This window comes from Struthio camelus, chromosome 5, assembly GCF_040807025.1.
Source record: "Struthio camelus isolate bStrCam1 chromosome 5, bStrCam1.hap1, whole genome shotgun sequence".
NCBI lineage: Eukaryota > Metazoa > Chordata > Aves > Struthioniformes > Struthionidae > Struthio > Struthio camelus.
This window is the reverse complement of record NC_090946.1, coordinates 14969377-14988508: the sequence shown is the minus strand read 5'-3', so window position 1 is coordinate 14988508 and position 19132 is coordinate 14969377. Positions and strand designations below refer to the sequence as shown.

The following is a 19132-nucleotide window of genomic DNA, read 5'->3' as shown; positions in this document are numbered from 1 at the left end:
AAAGAATTTGGTTTATGACCAGCTTACGCAAATTAGTCCATGTTTTAGCAAAGTTAAGATTATTGCGAAACAATCCATGTGGTTTTTTAATCAAATTTAACGCATCTACTTTCATTGTATTGAAACTATACTATCCGGGAAAGTTCTGAAAGTATATGTACAATGGAATCCTAGGAACTAACTCACATATCATCACTCTGATTTGAAGCTTATTTTTTCCCAAAATTCAGTATCTTGCCTACACGTAAGACGTATAGTCTATATCACCTACGTTTGTAGGTGAATAAAACAAAACATCCATTACACAACAAAAAAATCAAATAGTAACAAGGCATGAAAACAATCCACAGATATTAATATCCAATATTTAGCTGTTACAACAAGAGAGTCTGGGTAAATCTCCATGAAAAGGTCAACAATAAGTGCCCCAAACATATTTGAAGTTAAAGTAGTCCCAAACATTCACAATGGAATTTCTATACAGTAGTGCCACGTTTACTTATACATTCAAATGTTTTTCCAACTAAATTTTTTTTTTTGAAGCATGTGTGAAAAGGAACACCACTTAGTAAAAAAGTGCATTGAAATTCAAGACTCCTCCTCTCCAGTGTCCAGAAGCAACTAGACAGATTGAACTGCAAGCCTGTCAACAATTCAACTGAACTCAATTATCTTGCATCTAGAATCAACTAGTTAAATACTGCTTTATTGTGTAGATTCAAATCATGAATATGCGGTAGTAGCTACTGAGTTCACATTCTCAGTCCTAAATTTCAAGATATTCTTTAAGACACAAATTGAACCCAGAACAGATTTAAGTATGCTCAGTACTGGAAAGCTTCCATTTACGACTATTACAATAACCACAATCCAAGGAAACTTTGAGTCCCAAGAAGCATAGGGAGTCTGCACACAGGGTGGCCACTACCAAGTTACTTTTAACCGCAGCTGAGCAGGTGTTACATGTCACCAATGTATGAAATCAGTGGTCGTGACACACTCAACTGACAGTCGACGGTTTTAAAAGTTCCAAAGCCAACACTTAACCAGTGCATTATGCAACTATCACCAAGTTATTAGAATTAACGTGAAAAATAATCCTACCTATCTCCTGCAGTAAGAGCCGCTAGCTTCTGTTCACCAGCCTGAGGCTCTGAAGCATCGTCAAGAATTCTTTGCATCTGCTGTTCAATTTCTCGGGGTTTCAACAGTCTACCATCATGGTAGAGCCACACTTTGAAGTAACGTCCCTTATGATACACTACAATGTGTTTGCTGTCTTTCACATGTTGGAGAGTATCTGGAATTACAAGTAAATTACGTGAAAACAAAGCTGAAGTCTCAAAACATTAATACACTAAACATTTGGCATTAAACAACCTCAGATGCTTACTGCATGTTCTACCAGTAAGTCCAGCTTATTTATTTTAACAAGTAGCAATTACCAGTACGGGCACCCCTTGTTACTTCAAGATTTAAGCACACAAAGAATACTGCATTAAAGTGTCAAATACTCAGATTTGATAATTATTTGCATATATAGCACCAACAGTTTCCACACTGGATGCTAACATTAAGCAACTAAATCTGCATTTCAGAAACTGAGAAGTGAGCTATGATTCTGTAGTTTGATTAAGCAGTCAACAAAAGAATGCTAGATGAGTCTGTGTGAAGGTACTTTTAAAATATCTGTGTTCAGGAGCTAGCCAGCTCTTGGAGCAAGCTGGGAGAAATCCCCCCCCATAAGAAAGCCCAAATTTAGTCCTATGAGCTTCTGGTCACATTTATCCTGGCAGATACAGAGCAGAATGCTCCATGCATGGCCATAAAGTGCAATGTTGTAGCCTAAGTTTCTCTTTCGCTGACTACCGTAAATTTCTCTTTATTTACAAAAATGAGGACCAAACCTAAGAAAAGCAGCCAGAAATCTGAGAAATTTGGGAAACTGTACTAAGAAGGTGCTCTATACTTTGGGTGCTCTCAGCTAGCCATAAGGTTTTGTTAGATAAGCTCCATCCGCTGATCAGAAGCGGTTATGTGTTTATTGAGCCGTTGGCTATCCTCTCGGCATTTCTGCTAAAGATAGAATGCCTGTGACAAAAGTGGTAGGATCTGCCTAAGCACCACTCCCCAACCATCAAGTAGATTTCCGAGTCCATTAATATAGCCGTGAACTGAGGAGAAACCACCCATTTCTTTCTTCTGCTCCTGCACTGGAGACCGTAGCCCACAGAAGGGCAAAAAAAGCAGCAGAGCAATCATCTGTGAGTTTTTCCAACACCCCAACCAGAGTCAGCAAAGCATCTGTGCTGGTGTCACGTACATGTGTCTATACAAAAGGACAATGTCTTGAGTGCAAATACATAAAAAAAAACGAGATCAGTTATCTATACCATCAACTGACTTCACAATAATTGCAGAGCACCAACAATTATCTTTTAGATCCCTCATTTAAAGGCGGGACATGCAAAGGTAAGTGCATTCAGTACCTAAAGTACTCCAACTAATAATAGCTCATACACTACAGTTGTCCAAAAGGCAGATTTTTAAAACATGCTAGTAGTATCTAAGACTATGAAGACCACAGTTAATGCTATAGTTCATGATCATGGATCTCCACATTAGGGAGATACCTTTTTGTCAATTTTGCAGATAAGGAAGGTGAGGCATAGCTGGGAAATAGTTCCTCAGTGATCTACCAAAAGACCAGCAGCTGAACTGGGAGTAAAACCCCGATTTCTGCTACAGGCTCATTGCTTTGTTTACTGGATAACACCACCCACACACTGAAAACTTGTTTGATACAGGAGAGTACATGTCAGCAATTCTGCATGCACTGCATGTAGGCAAGGAAGAGAGAAACAGACATATATCCCTGTGTCCATTTCGAAACTCTTAAGCTTTTTAGTCAGCAGAACTAGTGTTCTGAAAGGCAAGTTAGAACATAAGGGTGGATTACACATATCAAAGAAACTGTAGTTCTGGAAAGAAAAAACATCTCTTATCTTCAAGTAACAGTCTGCATGTACATTCCCAGTGTAGGTAACTAACCAATACCCCCTTTTGCATTCCAAATTACCAGTGATTCTTTTCCACTCTAATCATGACTGAGGATAACTCAGACAAATGCCGCATTCTATTCTGTATGCTGCCACAGCAGCACGGTACTAGGTAAACATGTGAATTCAATTCCAAGAGGCTGTTCAGCAGATACCCGGATCAGAGGCCTATGGTATAGCTGCTCAAGGTCTTACAGAAAGCACCCCAACTGCAAAAAAAAAGGGTCAACTGTGAGATGATTACAGTTTACTTCTCACAAAGAATGTCAAGGGAGATAGCAACATTCTCTTTCACCTGTTGGCTACCAATGCTAACGTTTCTAGAAGAAGCATGCCTCCTTTGAGTTTTGTCACTGGAGGAAAAAAATGCCATTTTAATATCAAGAACAAAGATAAGCTTGAGCCTTGCAATTGTTTGTGGCTGACAGAGCTGTAGAGGCCACCTTGGGGAGAAACCCCATGATGAGCCTTTAGGGATACACTACCTGTAGAAAAACAGCACCATACAGAAGAATAAGCTGCAAGATCTTGGATTTCCCTGACCCTCAGAGATGATGCATTGACTGCTCTCATGTTAAGATACAACAAGTTGTCAGAGTTTTGCCATTGACTCCTAAGCACCAAACTCAAACACCATATGGAAATGAGGCCCTTAAAGTTGCAAAAGCTTAAAGCTCTTTAGAACTTTTAGGACAGCCGGATGCATGCATTTTAAAGCTCCAACTCACTACAGAATAAGTATTTATATATTTATTAATATGCAATGCAATGGAAGGCAGGTTAAAAAAAAAGAGATTGAATTATCCCAGAGTTACATGGTTAACACTTTAATGGGCAGTTAAGAGGACATAAATGCAGGGCACGTGTCATTTCACTTTGGGTCTAGCACAGTGTTAGTGGATGCATTCAGCTGCCTCTCCCTCAAGGGAGGTTCAACTTCTATAGTCTGAAATGAGAGCATATGTACACCTACAGAGAGACCTACAGTGAGAATGCATACATGGAAAGACAATTTTTTCTTCTCCTGGGCTAACATGATTGTTTGTGCCATGTAAAAATATCATGTGTCCCACAACAAGCAGAAGTTCGAGTGGCAGATCCAGGAGAAAACCACTCTGCTGTAGGTCAACAGCTGCCTCCCTTTATTCAGCATGTAAAAACTTAAGTTACTCACAACTTAGGATAATTAATTCATAACTGGGAGTTGGGGCAGGACAAGAACTAAGGAAAAAAAGAGTATACACTTCTCTTAGTGTGGCTGATATTTTATAACGCATTCACACGGTCACAGTTAACAGTGGTGCTAAAATCCTTGACAGGACTAACACTGTTCCTGTCTCTAAGCCAGGTAAACGACTTGTGTTCTTCTCAGTATGAACGTATGTTCAATGCATTGAGATAGCATAGTGAATCAGAAGCTGAAAGGAAAAAAGGAAAGTCAAGCAAACAAAAGAAGATAAACTTTAAAATGGTTGAGATAAGAGAACACAGCTTTCCCAAACATAACATGGATACCAAAGGAGCCTGAAGGAGTAGAAGGGAGAAAAGGAAAGGTTATAAAACACAGGGCAGGCAACAATTTCCTGAAGTCAGCCTTTAAAGAAAGAAAGAAAGAAACAGAAAACACTGAAGTTTAAGTCACTCTAAAAGGAAAAATATTCATGCACTTTGTTGCGATTCATTAAATTCTGAAACAACTGTAACGGTGTCCTTTACATCTTTCAGACCTTCATTTGGGAAAGTAAGATTTCAGCAGAAAATGCCCTGAAAACCCAGTTTGAATTCCCTGAAGGTGCTCCTCGTCCTTGACTGGTCCTGCTTACCTGTTTCTTCTCCTGGGATACGGGAGGTATTAAACATCCGCTCCCACTGAGCTGAGCAGAGTGGAACAGTAGATCCCAGCAGAAGAATCTATGCCACAAACAGATCGAAATTGTAGTTTTATATAATCAGCAAATAACAAGGAAAGTAAAAACAGTCTGGTTAAAGACAGGCTGTAGAACACAAAATTTAAAATGCATCAACTCAAATTTCTGTTCCTTGTCTTCCCTTGAACATGGAAGATTCTGCCGACATTCCAGTAGCTGCATTTCTTTTTTTTTTTTTTTAAATCCCTATTAAAAACTCCCCTTTCAGAAGGGATGAGTGAAGCAAACTATCAACTGAAATCTGAGCTTTCAGTGGCCAGTCTGGATGCAAAATATACACACGGAGCAGGCATTATCTCTTAATTTCTTATCTTTTGTTCCTATGGAGCCACAAATAAGTTTAAAAGTTCAAATCCTCAGATTTTCAGTTACGTACAAATAATCGCATCCCTGCCATGACCACCAACAGAAATACTTCATTCTTTCAGCATTTATTTGCTCACTACAACCCACACAGCCACAGAACAGAGTAGAAATTGAGAGTGGGATTCACTTGGCCCATCTTTGCTGCCTAGAGAGGAGCGCAATATTCCTCAGAATTTTAATTTCATCCACATTCAGGTGGCCTCTGACCACCTCTTGGCCTCAAGGTCCAGCCCTTTGTCCCAGCTACCCCTTGTGCTGGCACTACATGACACTGCACACCAAGCAGCGTCAAAAAGTTATCTGGCTGAACATGAGCTCAGTAAGAGCAATGACTTGTTTTCAGCCAAAGGAGCTCCCTGTTCTTACTTACCAGTCAGGCACATGCTAGTGCTGCTACAACAGAAGGAGAAGGCACAGCAGCAGCTTGAATTTAGTTAAGTGTAAATTACTGTTAATGAATATTCAGAGTCCTGAAACTAAAAGCACTTGCAAAGGAAAAGGACCTCCTCCTGAGAGAGATATCTAAAATATAGATATAAAATGCCCTTTGAAGGGCCCACTTTGACTCTAGAAATGAGATAAAAGCCATCTGTGAAACTACAGCATAAAGCTAAGCCAACATACAACTAGCACTACTACTGAAAGAAAAAAAAAACCCTCCGACCCTCGTTCTCAGCCACTATTCTTACTGCTCCCCCTCCTTCTATCAAAGCCTAAGTTCAGAGAACTACACAGTGAAGTGGAGAAAAAAAAACCAACCAAACTTCATCTGAGCGCAAGCATCAGTGTCAAAGCAAAAGAACCATCCAGCTGTATGAATACTTGGGCTAACAGAGAACAGAATACCTCTTCCCTAGCAGTGGTGACAGCATATTGGTCACATAACTAGAAGTTGGTGAGACATGTAACACCATGGTTATCCACATTTTGAGAGATGAATCCTACACTCAAAATACAAATCAAAGAACGCAGAAATGCCATAGGGATAACACTACCTACGAATAAAGCCGGATAAAATTTAATAAAACTATTACTAGATACTAAACATTTAGTAACACCTAGCAATACTGCCTTCATTGAAGCCAGTGTGCAAGAGAAAACACAATACAACAGAGGTACAAGGAAAACCTTTGCTGAAAGTTCCTTATAAAGCAATATTAGCAACTACTCAGCTGCCCTCTTTTCAGATAGATTTTCTTACAGATACAAAATCCAAATCAGGGTCTAATTTTCTCTGAAGTCTGGAACTTCTCAAATGCAGTTTTGCCTGCCTAATAGGATTTCTGAGACACACTGTATATGTTCCAACGGCCTAAGTAACATAAACAAGACAACATAAGAATTTCTCTAGGATACCTGCTTTGAAGAGTACAACCACTTAGAAACCATTTTCTTAGTGTTTCTTTGGGTGTGTGACGCTAGGCACATGCTGTATCCGTTTCAGTGTCATAGAATGAGTATGCAGGCTAGGGTTTTGTTTAAAAAAATAAGAAATAGAAATAAATTTAACACTTGAATGTTGCCTGCTTGAACGATACTGAAGCTCTCAGGAAGCCCAGTGTCCTGAGATGGTATGAGATAAGTATTTTGAGTAAGTCATGAAATCTCTTACATTTTGTTTCAGAGATTTTTGGTTTTAATGTTTACCTTCTTTTTTAAAAAGCCTAGCCTCAGGGTTACATCAGGTTAAGAAAAGAGTAAATCCCAGCTACAACCGTATTTTAACAGTTTATTTGATAAACTAAGTCAATCAGTTTTTCCCATTTGGGAGATTTACTTAAGCTAGGCAACTATACAAGGACATCTGAAAGAGCCACATAAGTATGTCCTGCTTGCTTTCAAGGGTAGTTTAAAGTTCAGCATACAATACAACCCACTTTATATGATCCATCTGCTGCTACTCCAAAGATTATTTAAAATTCTCCTTTAAGAATAGTTTTAGCAGGAAATATGTGAACATAATTTCCTAGTAGCAAAACATGATTTCAGCAGCTCAAAAGTATCATTGCATGCTTAGTGCATACCAGTAACTTCTGTTAGATTAAATACTTAACAGATGGAAGTACAAGCCCCTGTTTGTCTTTTGGGCAAAAACACACATGTTATTTTTAAGAACTGCAAATATAGAGGATTTTTTTTAGATGACAGAGGCCTGTATTTTTGACAGTTGGTAGTTTCCATCCTTGCACAATTTAGATGACAGCCCAGTTTGACTCCACAAATTTAGTTACATCTTATGTGCAATTCTGACACAAGATATTCCCCTTCCCTCCTCAAATTTAAAAAATTGATCTACTTCTTACAGACTGTGCTGGAAAAGATCAGAAACCATTTAAACTGATATACATACTGGCTTGATTTCTTGTCTGTCCAGTTTCTTCCGGTAGAGCAGGATAGCATGGATAATATTACCAGCTCTAGCTGCCTGCAGGGTAGTGGGAGCTAAATAAAGGAAGTCCTGTAAAGTACATAAGAATCAGAAATCAATATGAGTACCACATTAGGTTGAGAAAAGTATTTACGTACTTCTCACCCACTTTTTTCCTTGAAGTTTATTCTGATGTCATTACAGAAAAGGCTTTAAAACATACAAAGTGCATTCTTGTAGTGACTTGATGGCTTCAAATTTGACTGCTGTATTTTCTATATCCTTTTTTTAATATCAGGGCCTTTTACATTTTTACTTCTAGAAGAGGTATCTGCGATTACGAGCACACACCTCATTGAACTGCATTATCTATAAAGTTTTACATGGAGCTTTTGCAAGGTGAGGCAATGCTTATTGCAGTAAGCAAATAACTATAAAAAGTCATTACTGCATGAGTCTGGCTAACTGGCAGACGTGCTCAATCTCCATAAATTACCTCTGTACTTTAAGACATGGCCTGCAGCTTATACTAGAAGAAAGAAAAACAAAGGTCACATGCTTCGTGGCAACAGAGTTCCAAAAGGAAGATATCAAGAAATAAGATTCCCAGAAGAACTTTTACAGCGCCTCTTTGACATGTGAGGTGTTTTTAGTATTTACTTACCATTGCAAAATAGTTACTATTAACCATAATTGGTCCACGTCCTCTAAGGTAGATATATTCTTCCCACCAATCACTAACCTGCAGTATGAAGGAGGAAGAGGGAAAAAAAAAATAAAAAAGTAAAATCTCAAAGTTTCTACAGTTTCTGCTAGGTTAACAACACCACAACCCTATGCAACACAATACTTAAAAGAAGAGTGCTCCCTCACACACACACACTTTATTGGTTAGTTTCCTTAAATATTAATACAAAAAGAGTCATAAAACTTAAATCAGAAATTCACCTGCAACTCTCTGATCATATGCTTTTGAAAAAGTTGCATTTTAAATGTTAGCTGAAGAACACATCAGATCTCCCGAGTGTTATTCGGCCTAAGCCAGGCCAGGGTAACCGTAGGGACTCTGCAGTTCACTTCAGACTACTGTGTGCAGCTAAGTGTTACTCAACAGTTTAGAAAGGAATTATGCTACACATCTCTCACTGTGCACACTGCAGCATGGGTTTTTCTTTCTAAGAAACATACATCATTCTGATTCTTGCCTATGTTTCTCTTCTATACCTTTTAGCTGCTTTAAATAAAAAAAGTTGACCTAAATCACTCTCACAAACTGTCTGGGCAGCCAGGCCCAGGGCTAAGTTATAAATTAGCTTAACCAACAAATAAACAGAAGTCAAAAGCTACCACGGACAGCAGCAAAAGGTAAGTAGCCTGCTCCAGAATAACGAATACAAGACTAGGATTCATGCATTCAAGTTCCACTCACTGCATTGCTTGCTTACCATGTTATCCACATGGAATTATTTCTGTCCAAATTAAGTGGTCTCAAATGTACTACACACAAATATTAGGTCGTTTTTATTGCCTTCTTTTCAGTTTCAGAAAGAATGAAAACTAAGGCAGAAATACAACAGGGAACAAATTAAATTGTTATTTAAATGATATCTCTCTTATTTATCTACTTACATAGTTTGTGGCCCACCAAGATTTTAGCTTCAAATACCACTGAAGCCTTGGTCCCAAATTAAATGCAAAATCCTTGGCAAGACCCTCCATTCTTCTGAACTCTCCATCATTCATAAGTGGCCGAACTGATTCCAGATACTAGAAGAGAAGAAAAGAATCAGTGTTCAGTGTAGCCACTGGTCTGTGGCTTGTTATCGTTTCTTCACAAAACTCTTGAACAATAGACAAAGAGTACTCAGGCTCAATTCATAGGGTTGCAAGTATTATGTTGTTAAATTAAGGGTATAACCTCCTGCACCCAGCACACACTTTCAAACTGCAGAGAAATCTTTTCCAGGCATTTGTCAGCAAGTCACACATGAAAAAGGTGACTTTTCCAAAGATGTTTTACATGAAGAATTCATTATTTCAGCTTTAAATTCTCTTTTTTTCTTTGCTATAGCAAGTTGGCAGCTTCTGGAATTACTTTTGTTGCTTAAGTCAATTGATACTGCTGCTTCAACATTAGGCAGAGGGAGTTTTAAGCCTCTAGAAGTCAAATCTTCAGTTTCTGTGACATACCATCTCACCTGCACACTTCGCTATAAGATTTTGTGTCATAAGACACACGCTATATGCTCAAGCTGTGAAAGATAAAAACAGACCTGTCAAAGGCTATCAGATACCCTGGGAAGTCATGCTTCATTACATAGTGCCACACTGACTGACATCATATCATCCAATAACAAGTTATTGGCTTCAAATTACCATTGCTTTCAGTTGTCTCTTGTAGTCTTTAACACTTCTGCACAGAAATTAAAATAATCTGGTAGACCATATTAATACCACCATACAGTGATTATATAAGACATGGAAAAAGACCATGAGGACATCTACGTGGATGGATTCAGCGTTACCGAAAAAATGAGTTAAATTCTTTCAGCATACCCTCTTGACTGTGTCTTTCACAGATGGGACTGGCAACCGTGGTAAAGATGTCTGGAAGCTGTATAACATGGGCTTACGTCCTGAAAAGAGTTTTACAAGTGCCTGAAAAAAAGACAAAAACCAAAATACACCCCTCACATTATTAGGCTCAACAAAGGAGAATGGCAGAGGAAAAGCGTAATGCAACTCATAGTTCTTTTCATCAGTAAATGACATTGCACTAAACTTAGAAAAACTGATACCCTTATCACTGCTTCACAAAGAAATCAAGGCACTGACAAACTGACTTCCTAAAGGTTAAACAACTTGTTCAGTGGAATAGAGAGAGGGCTATCAAGACCTCCTGACTTCCCAGACAGTGTTCTCACTACTAAGCAATATTGTTCTTTATGTATTGCACACCTTGATCCCAACCCAAAACAAAGAGAAATTTACACAGCACTTTCTTTGTCTGCCACAATTAGAAAAGCAAGTCCGCATGTTGATTTTTTTACTTATACAGCAGATGCTACAAAATATCTACACTGTGCTTCAAAACAGGAATCATTATCAAGCCTCACACTCAATTAAGAAACCTAGATAACTATAGCCATCATAAAATATTATAATTTGGCTTGGGAATCATGGTCTAGTATTTTCCAAAATTATAGCTCAACAGCAATAATAGTATTGCTGTTACAGGGTTTCTCTTCAAGCACGAATCTGTCCCAGGTGGTTTACTGCAGGATTTGAACACATCAAGTTGTGCAAGCATGCCAGTGTTATACTCGGTCTTTCCTGTTACCAAAAAAAAAAAAAAAACAAACCAAAACAAAAAAAAACACACCAAAAAAAAATCCACACGCAACAGCCACAGCAAAACAGTTCCCATCTCAGCTTTAGGTTTTACAGCATCTCCTATTTTCCATAGGAGACACAAGCAGCATTTCCATCCATGACCATTCCTCAGCTGCAACATGCACGAGGCTGAAGGTCTAGGTCATGCAACTTTTGGGCTACACATGGAAGGATCTGGACATATCTTGACTTCAGCATCAAAGTAAGAGCAAGTATTACACCAACAATCCAGTGTAACCTTCTCTGTGAAGCCCAATATTTAAACTAAGGACAAAAGAAAATAGACCACATAATTTCATTACTAAATTCCCAGAGCTTGGCCAAAAAAGTTCTCAGCTACTGACAGAGCTGCTTCTTAAAATGTAGTTCTTTCTCCTCTCAATTTCCTTGGTCAGCCCAGCTATAGGAGGTTGTTTCAGGCAGCACAGCTGTAAAGAATTGCAGAGTGTTAACCAGGAACAAAGACCTCCCTGCAGAAGGATTTGCATCAGAGAGATGTTATATGTACATGCATGTGCCATAGTGATCAGCCCAAAGAAATCCAATTGTGCATCATGACAAGACAAGTTTAAAGCCAGGTGGCAAAGATAGCTCAGACTGTCATAAGAAGAGCTGCTTTCTACACTTGTTCATGCAGAAAGGAAACAATTTTACTCCAAAACTCTTAAGCCATGCAAGGCTGAAATTTTCTCAAGCAGAAAGAGGCTACCTGCTCAACTGAGCTTAACAGCAAACATATTTCAAGGTATTTCTCTCTTAAGTAAACTTATTCTAGAGAATTTTAACAGTTTGAGCCCAACAAGATGATCTGACACACACAAAAACACTTAACTTTCCTGATTTCATATCCAGATACAGCAAATGATGTCATTCTAGCAGGCTTTGAATCTGTTTGCAGATTTTTTTTTTTTTTTTTTTTTTTTTAAAAACTGCAGCTGCAGTTTTCCCCTACTACTGCTACAAGAAATTTAACTTATTAGAAAGACTAAACGTAAAAGCAGCACCAGATTTCCAACAAGCCTTGGAATCACTTTGCACTATGACTGAACGCAAAGCCCAATTTTTCTAGCTGCATGACTATTTGAACAGAGGACAGTAAATTCACAGTAACAGTTATTCATACTTTTAATCAGAGAAACAGCTAAGGAAAAAAAAATAGGAAAACCCCTCCAACAAATTACAGAATATCAAAAGGTAATAAATGTCTAGAAAACCAAGGCAGTCAGTACTGTTTTATTAGGGAAACCAGTCTTTGCTTTGGCAGGAAATAGTTAAAGAAAGAATAAGGGATTAAAATAAGACTTTGTATTAAACAGGAATGAGACACTGTTGGGTATGCACCTTTATAGCGATCTGCCTTTTAGACCAAGAACAGAAAGAGCTTCTTAAGAACCCCAAAATATAATATACAGCAGAGCATGGTAAGTAGCACTGCAGTTCACACTGTTTAAGGCTGGTGTTACAAGGGAACATGAACAGCTTTAAAATACCTATTTGGTAGGACATGCTGAAAACCCAGACAGTGAGAACTTCAAGCAACTGACAAAAACCTTACCATTCAGAGCCTGTACTGTACAAATTCAAGCCATGAGGCTCTTGATATCACTTCCAGGAGAAGCTATCAATTAGAAATTTCATTTGTAACAAATTAATATTAAACTCAGTTATTTTAGTGTATCATTTTTGTATGTTCATTACTGAAAACCTCCCATAATAAGTCATCACTTTTTTTAGCCTAACACATCAGTTAAACTTTGAGGCTGCAGAGACTAATTTTATCTTAAGTTATTTCTACAACACTGGAGAAAGTTGAAACAATTGAGTTGAGTAATAAAAAAAACCCACTTCCTCCTTAGGAGCACAAATTCATCTACTCCCTCACTTTACCCCACCACATCCTTTAAGGGAAAGGACAGCCTCTCAAACCCTTTTCCAAAACACCACCATTATCAACAGGAGCCAGATCTGTTTAATCTTACCCTGACAAGGGGTAGCATTACCATCTCTGTCACTGTTTCCATGTACATGAAAAAAAGCATAACAACCCACCTACCTCATGCATTTATCTCCAACTTATTTTGGAGATGTATCGCTAAATGGATTGAAAGGACATTCAATGCTATTTTATTTCAACATAAGATAAGTTATCACAAACAAACGCGGCATACAACTGGTTAGTTGTTCAGCATAACAACTGGCCTGAAGTCAGGCATTTTCAATAAGAAGGCCATCAGTTACTAGACTGAGAAAATTTCAAGTACAGTATCACTAAAGATGATCAATCACAGAAGCAAAATAAAGAGGCACTTCAATTCAAACTGCTTGGTAGATACCACATACCACCACCAAAAACACAAAATTGTCCCTTTTAGAGCTTTGAATATAGATTAGATAGAAATTAAGGTAAAACACAAAAAGGCAACATATCCTTACCATCCAAAACTTGGTGCTTGCAGAAAGTTTCCCATGTTCATCAAACATCCAACCGTGATAAGAAAGCAGCATCTTTAGAGAGTAGCGCATTGTGACGATAAGGGCCACCCAAAGCCCTGTGCCAAAAAGTATTCCACTCACGATATTCTGTGTTTGGTTGGACATATAGCCTCTATTTAAAACAAAAGCCAGCAGGCACCTATTAACGTCATTTTACGTTTTAAAGAGAATTTAACAGTGCCCTCCTAAGCCCCATAATACTGCAGGTAGGCATTACCCAAGCTTCACGTCAGTTTGTCCCCTTTTAATACATTGCTTCCAAACATCCTCTCATCTAGCAAGCACAAAGGCAACAGAAGTTGACAACTGTGCTACCCAAATGCTCATTAAAAAAAGGCAGTAACACTAGTATAACAACCTGCACATTTTATACCTCTTAAACCTTTTGCTTATTAAGCTTACTCTGTCACAAACACACTGTTCAAAAATTGGTTGCACTTCAGTGGGGTTTACGTGAAGAGGAGTTACAAGTCAAACTGATTCAGTTTAGAGGAATAATGTAAGATGCTAATTGACTTACGTTGTATCAAGGGTTCGGTTGATTTTAGCTATTATTCCTAAAGAAGGATCAATTTTGGCATACATTGTTGACATCACACCCACAACTACAATAAGCCAGCTGGATGGGCTAGCAGGATAAACGCCTGTGATAATTCCATTCTGGAAAGAAAAGCCTTCACATAATTTTTTCATACCAAAGTGGTTGACTTCATATTACCATGGAAAGAAACAAAAATCAACATATTCAAGTCATTCAATTTTAAACAAGAAGTTAGGATTTTCCAACATTTTCTTCTACACGCTTAACTCATAAGGTGGGGAATGGATATAGTTAAGTTTGACTACTGGAGGAATAAAAAAGAAGCTATGCTGCAGAAAATTGTCACAACAATATCAAGAATGAAAGGAACATGAAGTGTCTTTGCAGACAACACTGATCCTGCCCGTAAGTCTTTCCTAAAAATACTGAAATCATTAAGCTTCTTTGGAACATGCGACACTTCAGTAGTCCCCACTAGTGGGAAGTAGTTCCCACTTACACTGAGTCAGGCCTTTCTAAACAGATACTCTGCATGGCAAAAATATTCTGCTGAACAAGACACTGAAAATTAGAATCGAGTCTCTCTCTGCCATTTAAACAGTCTTTCTCACAGCCTTTTAAATGTAGTTTTAAACAAAATTTCTTAAGTAGTATGTATTTGAAAGAGATAATGAAGTTACCCTGCAGTTTCCTTGGTTGCTATTAATAAAACAGATATTGCCATTTACGGCGCCATGAACAAAACTTAATAAATTCCAAACAATCTAGATCAAATACCTCAGACGGCTGCATTTATATCCATAACACACAGCAGAAACATTACTACTTAGCAAAACTTACGCAAGACAGATGTTCAAAAAATTAGCTGAACATACTGAACACTTCTCCCTAATTTCAAGCCTTCATTCTGGTAAAGAGTACATAGACTAAGGGTATATAGTCTTGTACCTCTTTATATACGTGATGTGGCTTAACCCCACTCCCACCCCATAAACCCCCCAAAAGCTGCATTTCTGACTTAAGCTAAAAGATAATATAATTAAATCATCTCCGTGAAGAGAATAAAGTAAATTAAAAGCATAGCTAACTTTGACATCTGTATCATTTTGGTTCTATAGAATGGACCAAAAAGACACACACTGTCAGCCTGCACATTGTAATTTTAGCACAGCATCACCCAGTGCCACAATTCTCAGTATCCCTTGTCTTAACTAAAGCCCACATAAATCTTTCACAATAAGGATCTTTATTTGCCATATAGACACAAAAAGTTTTACTCAAACAGAACTTCAATAAGTTGATAAAACATTAAGTAAACATCAAGTATGGTAGACCTAACTGCGTCAGTCTTAAATACCTTGAATCTGATGAACTTCTTCTTCCATGAATGGACACCAGATAGGTATATTTGTTTGAGTGCCTCATGGCTCATGCGCAGGTCAATGCCATCTGGAGTTACTGTAAATTGAAACGCTACCGCTTGATGGGCTTCTGCCATTTTTAGAGAGAGTTCTGTCAAAAAGCAAAGTTAAGAAAAATTACTTTTTCCTTTTTATTCAAAGGAACTAAAAGCTAGCCATTTTCCAGTAAAATATCCTCAAGGCTCTCAGTCATTACGTGAGACATCTCAAAACAAAGTTACAGATGACACTACCCCCTTCCCCATAGACTATGCTTGCACTTCAGTCTGAGCTCCAGCAGATTAGTTACATTATCTCTTCTAACCTGAACTGCTGAAAATGGAACTAAAGCTTTCTTAGCATACACGCAGTTGATAAGAGTTCAGAACAGAGCAAAAGATTAAAGCTATGCTTGGAAAAAGTGTGTATCAGGTGGTTAGCCTCTCATTCTGCAGCAATAAAACAGATGCAGAAAATGCTTTTCTAGTCATTTTGAAGCAAAAGATACTTAGTTTTGACTAAGTGTTCTTTCAAAATATTAAAGTATTTACAAAAATTACTTAGACAAAAGTCTTCACCTTAGCTGAAAATATCGTGACTTCTGACCATATCCTCCTCTGAAATATTTGCATCTTACTGCTGTGACTAATAAACTTGAAATTAAGATACAGCTCTTTGATTGTATGTAGCCCCTGTAGATCAGAGATTCTTACTGGCAAATCAGAGCAAAAGCAAAGCTGAGCCGAGTTGAGGAAACGAAAGCACAACTACCAGAAAAATGACCTTCACGTAAACAAACCTAAAGTTGAATGAAGAGAAAATTCAATACAAGTTCAGCTCAATTTAACTATGCAAACAAAGAAAAATCAACAATAGTGCTAACACAAAGAAAAGGCCATCATAATGGGCGGGCATTACAGTTGGGCTCAAACAAAAAGCACTAGCAGTTAAAACAGAACTGCAACTGTGATCCAGTTTGCCCGTGTCTCAAATCAGTTTGAGGACACAGTTATCCTGAAGTGAACTTTAAGCTCTTCTTTATCAACTCATCTTTGTCTAGCTTATTTTCCTTCTACAATCAGTACTTCCATATAAACATCCTAAAAGTCATTCCTGCTCATTATTAATTTTCATTAGAAATGTTGTGTGAGTACCTACAATCAAAGTATAGAAAAGAGATTTGTGTAGCTAGGCTCCAAGTATAATATTGGAAGGTTCAGTCCACATATTCCAGAGACCACCACTGTGATTCCAAAGTCTCTTGTCCATATGAATTTATTAGCTTAGTGAAACTTCTACGCACAATCCAAAAACAGTATCTTCTTGGACATATGGAAAGGAGGTCATGAACCTCATCTGTAGGTCAGGATTCAAGTGCAGGTTTTAATTTCACATTTTCCTAGTACAAAACCCAATGCCATCAACACTAAGCATTCTAAGGTGACACTGGCATTTTCATTTACTTTCTAGCAAAATCAAAAGAAAGTACTAGCTTGTGCCTTTTGAGGCCAAAGGCTCAAATTTAGATTTATTTTTGCAAACCTGAAGGTTAGACTTTTTAATCAAACTTAAATTCTGATAGACTTTCTTCTCTTAAACAGCTGGTGAGAGCACACAGCCGAGAGCGCAGCTTCTAGCTGGGCACTTCAAAAAAAGTCTATTGCGACTGCCATCCTGCTCCACTACGCTGTAAACATCCTACTGTGTCAAAGTCTTCTGGAGCAGAGAAGGGTTGCAGAAGGGCACAAGTAGGCAGTTAGGAAATGTACAGGACTGGGAACATCGCAGTAACAGTAGGCCTAGGAAATAAAAAGGCAACATAGATACTGTGCAACATCACTTAACCTGTTTTTTCTGCTTAACGCTTTTTCTAATAATGGCGTTTACCAACAGGAAGTAACTGTTTGTGATATCTAAAGCGTCTATTAGCCTCCAATGATCAAACTCTGCAATACACCTGCTGCTTACAGTGGCTGATGGTAATTCACTAATCTCCAAAAATCTATCAGCCATTGCACAGGTTTTAGAAGCTGAGAGTCCTGATCTGGGTTTTACAGAACAGCAGCTAAAGCTCACAACAACCTACAGGTAATCTGCAACTTGATCTGTGCATATACGGGGTCCGATCAGGACAAAGGAACCAAATCAGCTTTGAATGCCAGCTTCAAAAGCTTTAAGATAGCCCTGTATGCCCTTGTGACAATTGCAATTTGTAGTACTTAGCGACTCAGTCAGTAATGAGGGCTTATTCATAAGGCCCTGCTGTAGATGAGTATCAGGAAGCCAAAGCCTGCTGTCTACCCATTCATTTGACTGGTTATCACTGGTTCTAATTTAATACCAAAACTACAAGATAGCAATAAAACAGAGACAGGCAGCAGTATCACATCGTACAGTCTGGATTCAGCAGGATTTGCAACAGGAGAGAGCACTTAAGTCATGAATTCATTATATGCTTAGTGGTACTATCAAGACAGAGGATTGGGATGCAAAAACAAAACAAGAAAAAAAACCCATTTCCCTATATGGATAGTCAGGTTCCCACATTTGTCTCAAGAATGGCCAACTGGTTCTCCAGCTCACGCATGGAATTTTACATGCCGGGATGCCAGTGCTTTTTAAGTACTGGATCAACTAGTTTCTATTATCCTTTAATTCCCTTGTGGCTTCTCAGCCTGGGTATTTGTAACTATCGTCTTCTCTGTTTCTGAAGAGAAGGAATTTCATGAAATTCTTCCCCGTTTTGCACATGCATTTCTATTGTCTAAGAAAAAAGTTAGAAATAGCACTAATCATAAAGCACAAACAGTGACAGACTCAAACTGAAGTTTTAATGAATTCAAATTTAACCTGATCATACAACTAAATGAGCTTCCATAAAGAATATAGTCCTCATTTCCAAAAGTATAAAGAGTATTCATCTAGTAAGAATTAATCATGGATCAAATAAACAAGCCCTGAAAACAAAGACAAATCTAGTTCTAGTAGTGTATTACTGCATCCTGAAAGATATAAAAAAAAAAAAAAAAAAACAGAAACAAGAAAAAAAAAAACAACCACACACATATGGCTTGTTCCTTTTTCTTTTCAAAAGGAAACTACAGTCTTTGTGCTGAGACTACTGTTTATCGGAATTACTACGGCTGAGCAGCAAAAAGACTTCCTGAAGTCCCTTTCTTTGGCCACTTCTTTTGCTCTTAAAGGCCAGTTTAATCATAAACTGCTGTACACTTCCCCTCTGCCACATTCCTCTGCAGTCACGTGCTTGCTAGCAAAGTAGGTAAAAGGGCACAGGCCTGAGGCGCATGCGTGGGATTTATGAACTTGACTTGCCAAGTTGGTAAGGCAGCACCCACATCAATCAGCTAACCACCACTGAAACAATAACTCCTTTTAACTTCAGGCGTTTTGGTCGGCAAAATATTTCTGCACAACATGTGCTAATTAACCTTGTTTCCAACAGTGAGCCATGTGCTAATTAACCTTGTTTCCAACAGTGAGCCATGAACAAGAGCTTAATAATTTTCTTAGCAATTAAGCTGAGGCAAAAAAAACCAACAAAAAAACAAAACAAAACAAGAAAC

At 38.1% G+C, this 19132-nt stretch overlaps 1 protein-coding gene across 14 annotated transcripts in view; it reads right to left on the bottom strand.

Annotated features, from left to right (window-relative positions):
- The window catches only part of CPT1A (carnitine palmitoyltransferase 1A), a 44870-nt gene that overhangs the window by 15467 nt on the left and 10271 nt on the right, over window positions 1–19132 (bottom strand). For all 14 annotated transcript variants that reach the window (XM_068944572.1, XM_068944577.1, XM_068944571.1 and 11 more), the window contains 9 exons: window positions 15506–15660; window positions 14128–14267; window positions 13548–13719; window positions 10278–10379; window positions 9351–9488; window positions 8386–8463; window positions 7704–7811; window positions 4883–4970; window positions 1105–1300 (listed from right to left, as the gene is read on the bottom strand). In XM_068944572.1, the coding sequence (XP_068800673.1) occupies window positions 1105–1300; window positions 4883–4970; window positions 7704–7811; window positions 8386–8463; window positions 9351–9488; window positions 10278–10379; window positions 13548–13719; window positions 14128–14267; window positions 15506–15646 (1163 nt within the window). In that variant the 5' untranslated portion in view covers window positions 15647–15660. The remainder of the gene's footprint in view (window positions 1–1104; window positions 1301–4882; window positions 4971–7703; window positions 7812–8385; window positions 8464–9350; window positions 9489–10277; window positions 10380–13547; window positions 13720–14127; window positions 14268–15505; window positions 15661–19132) is intronic.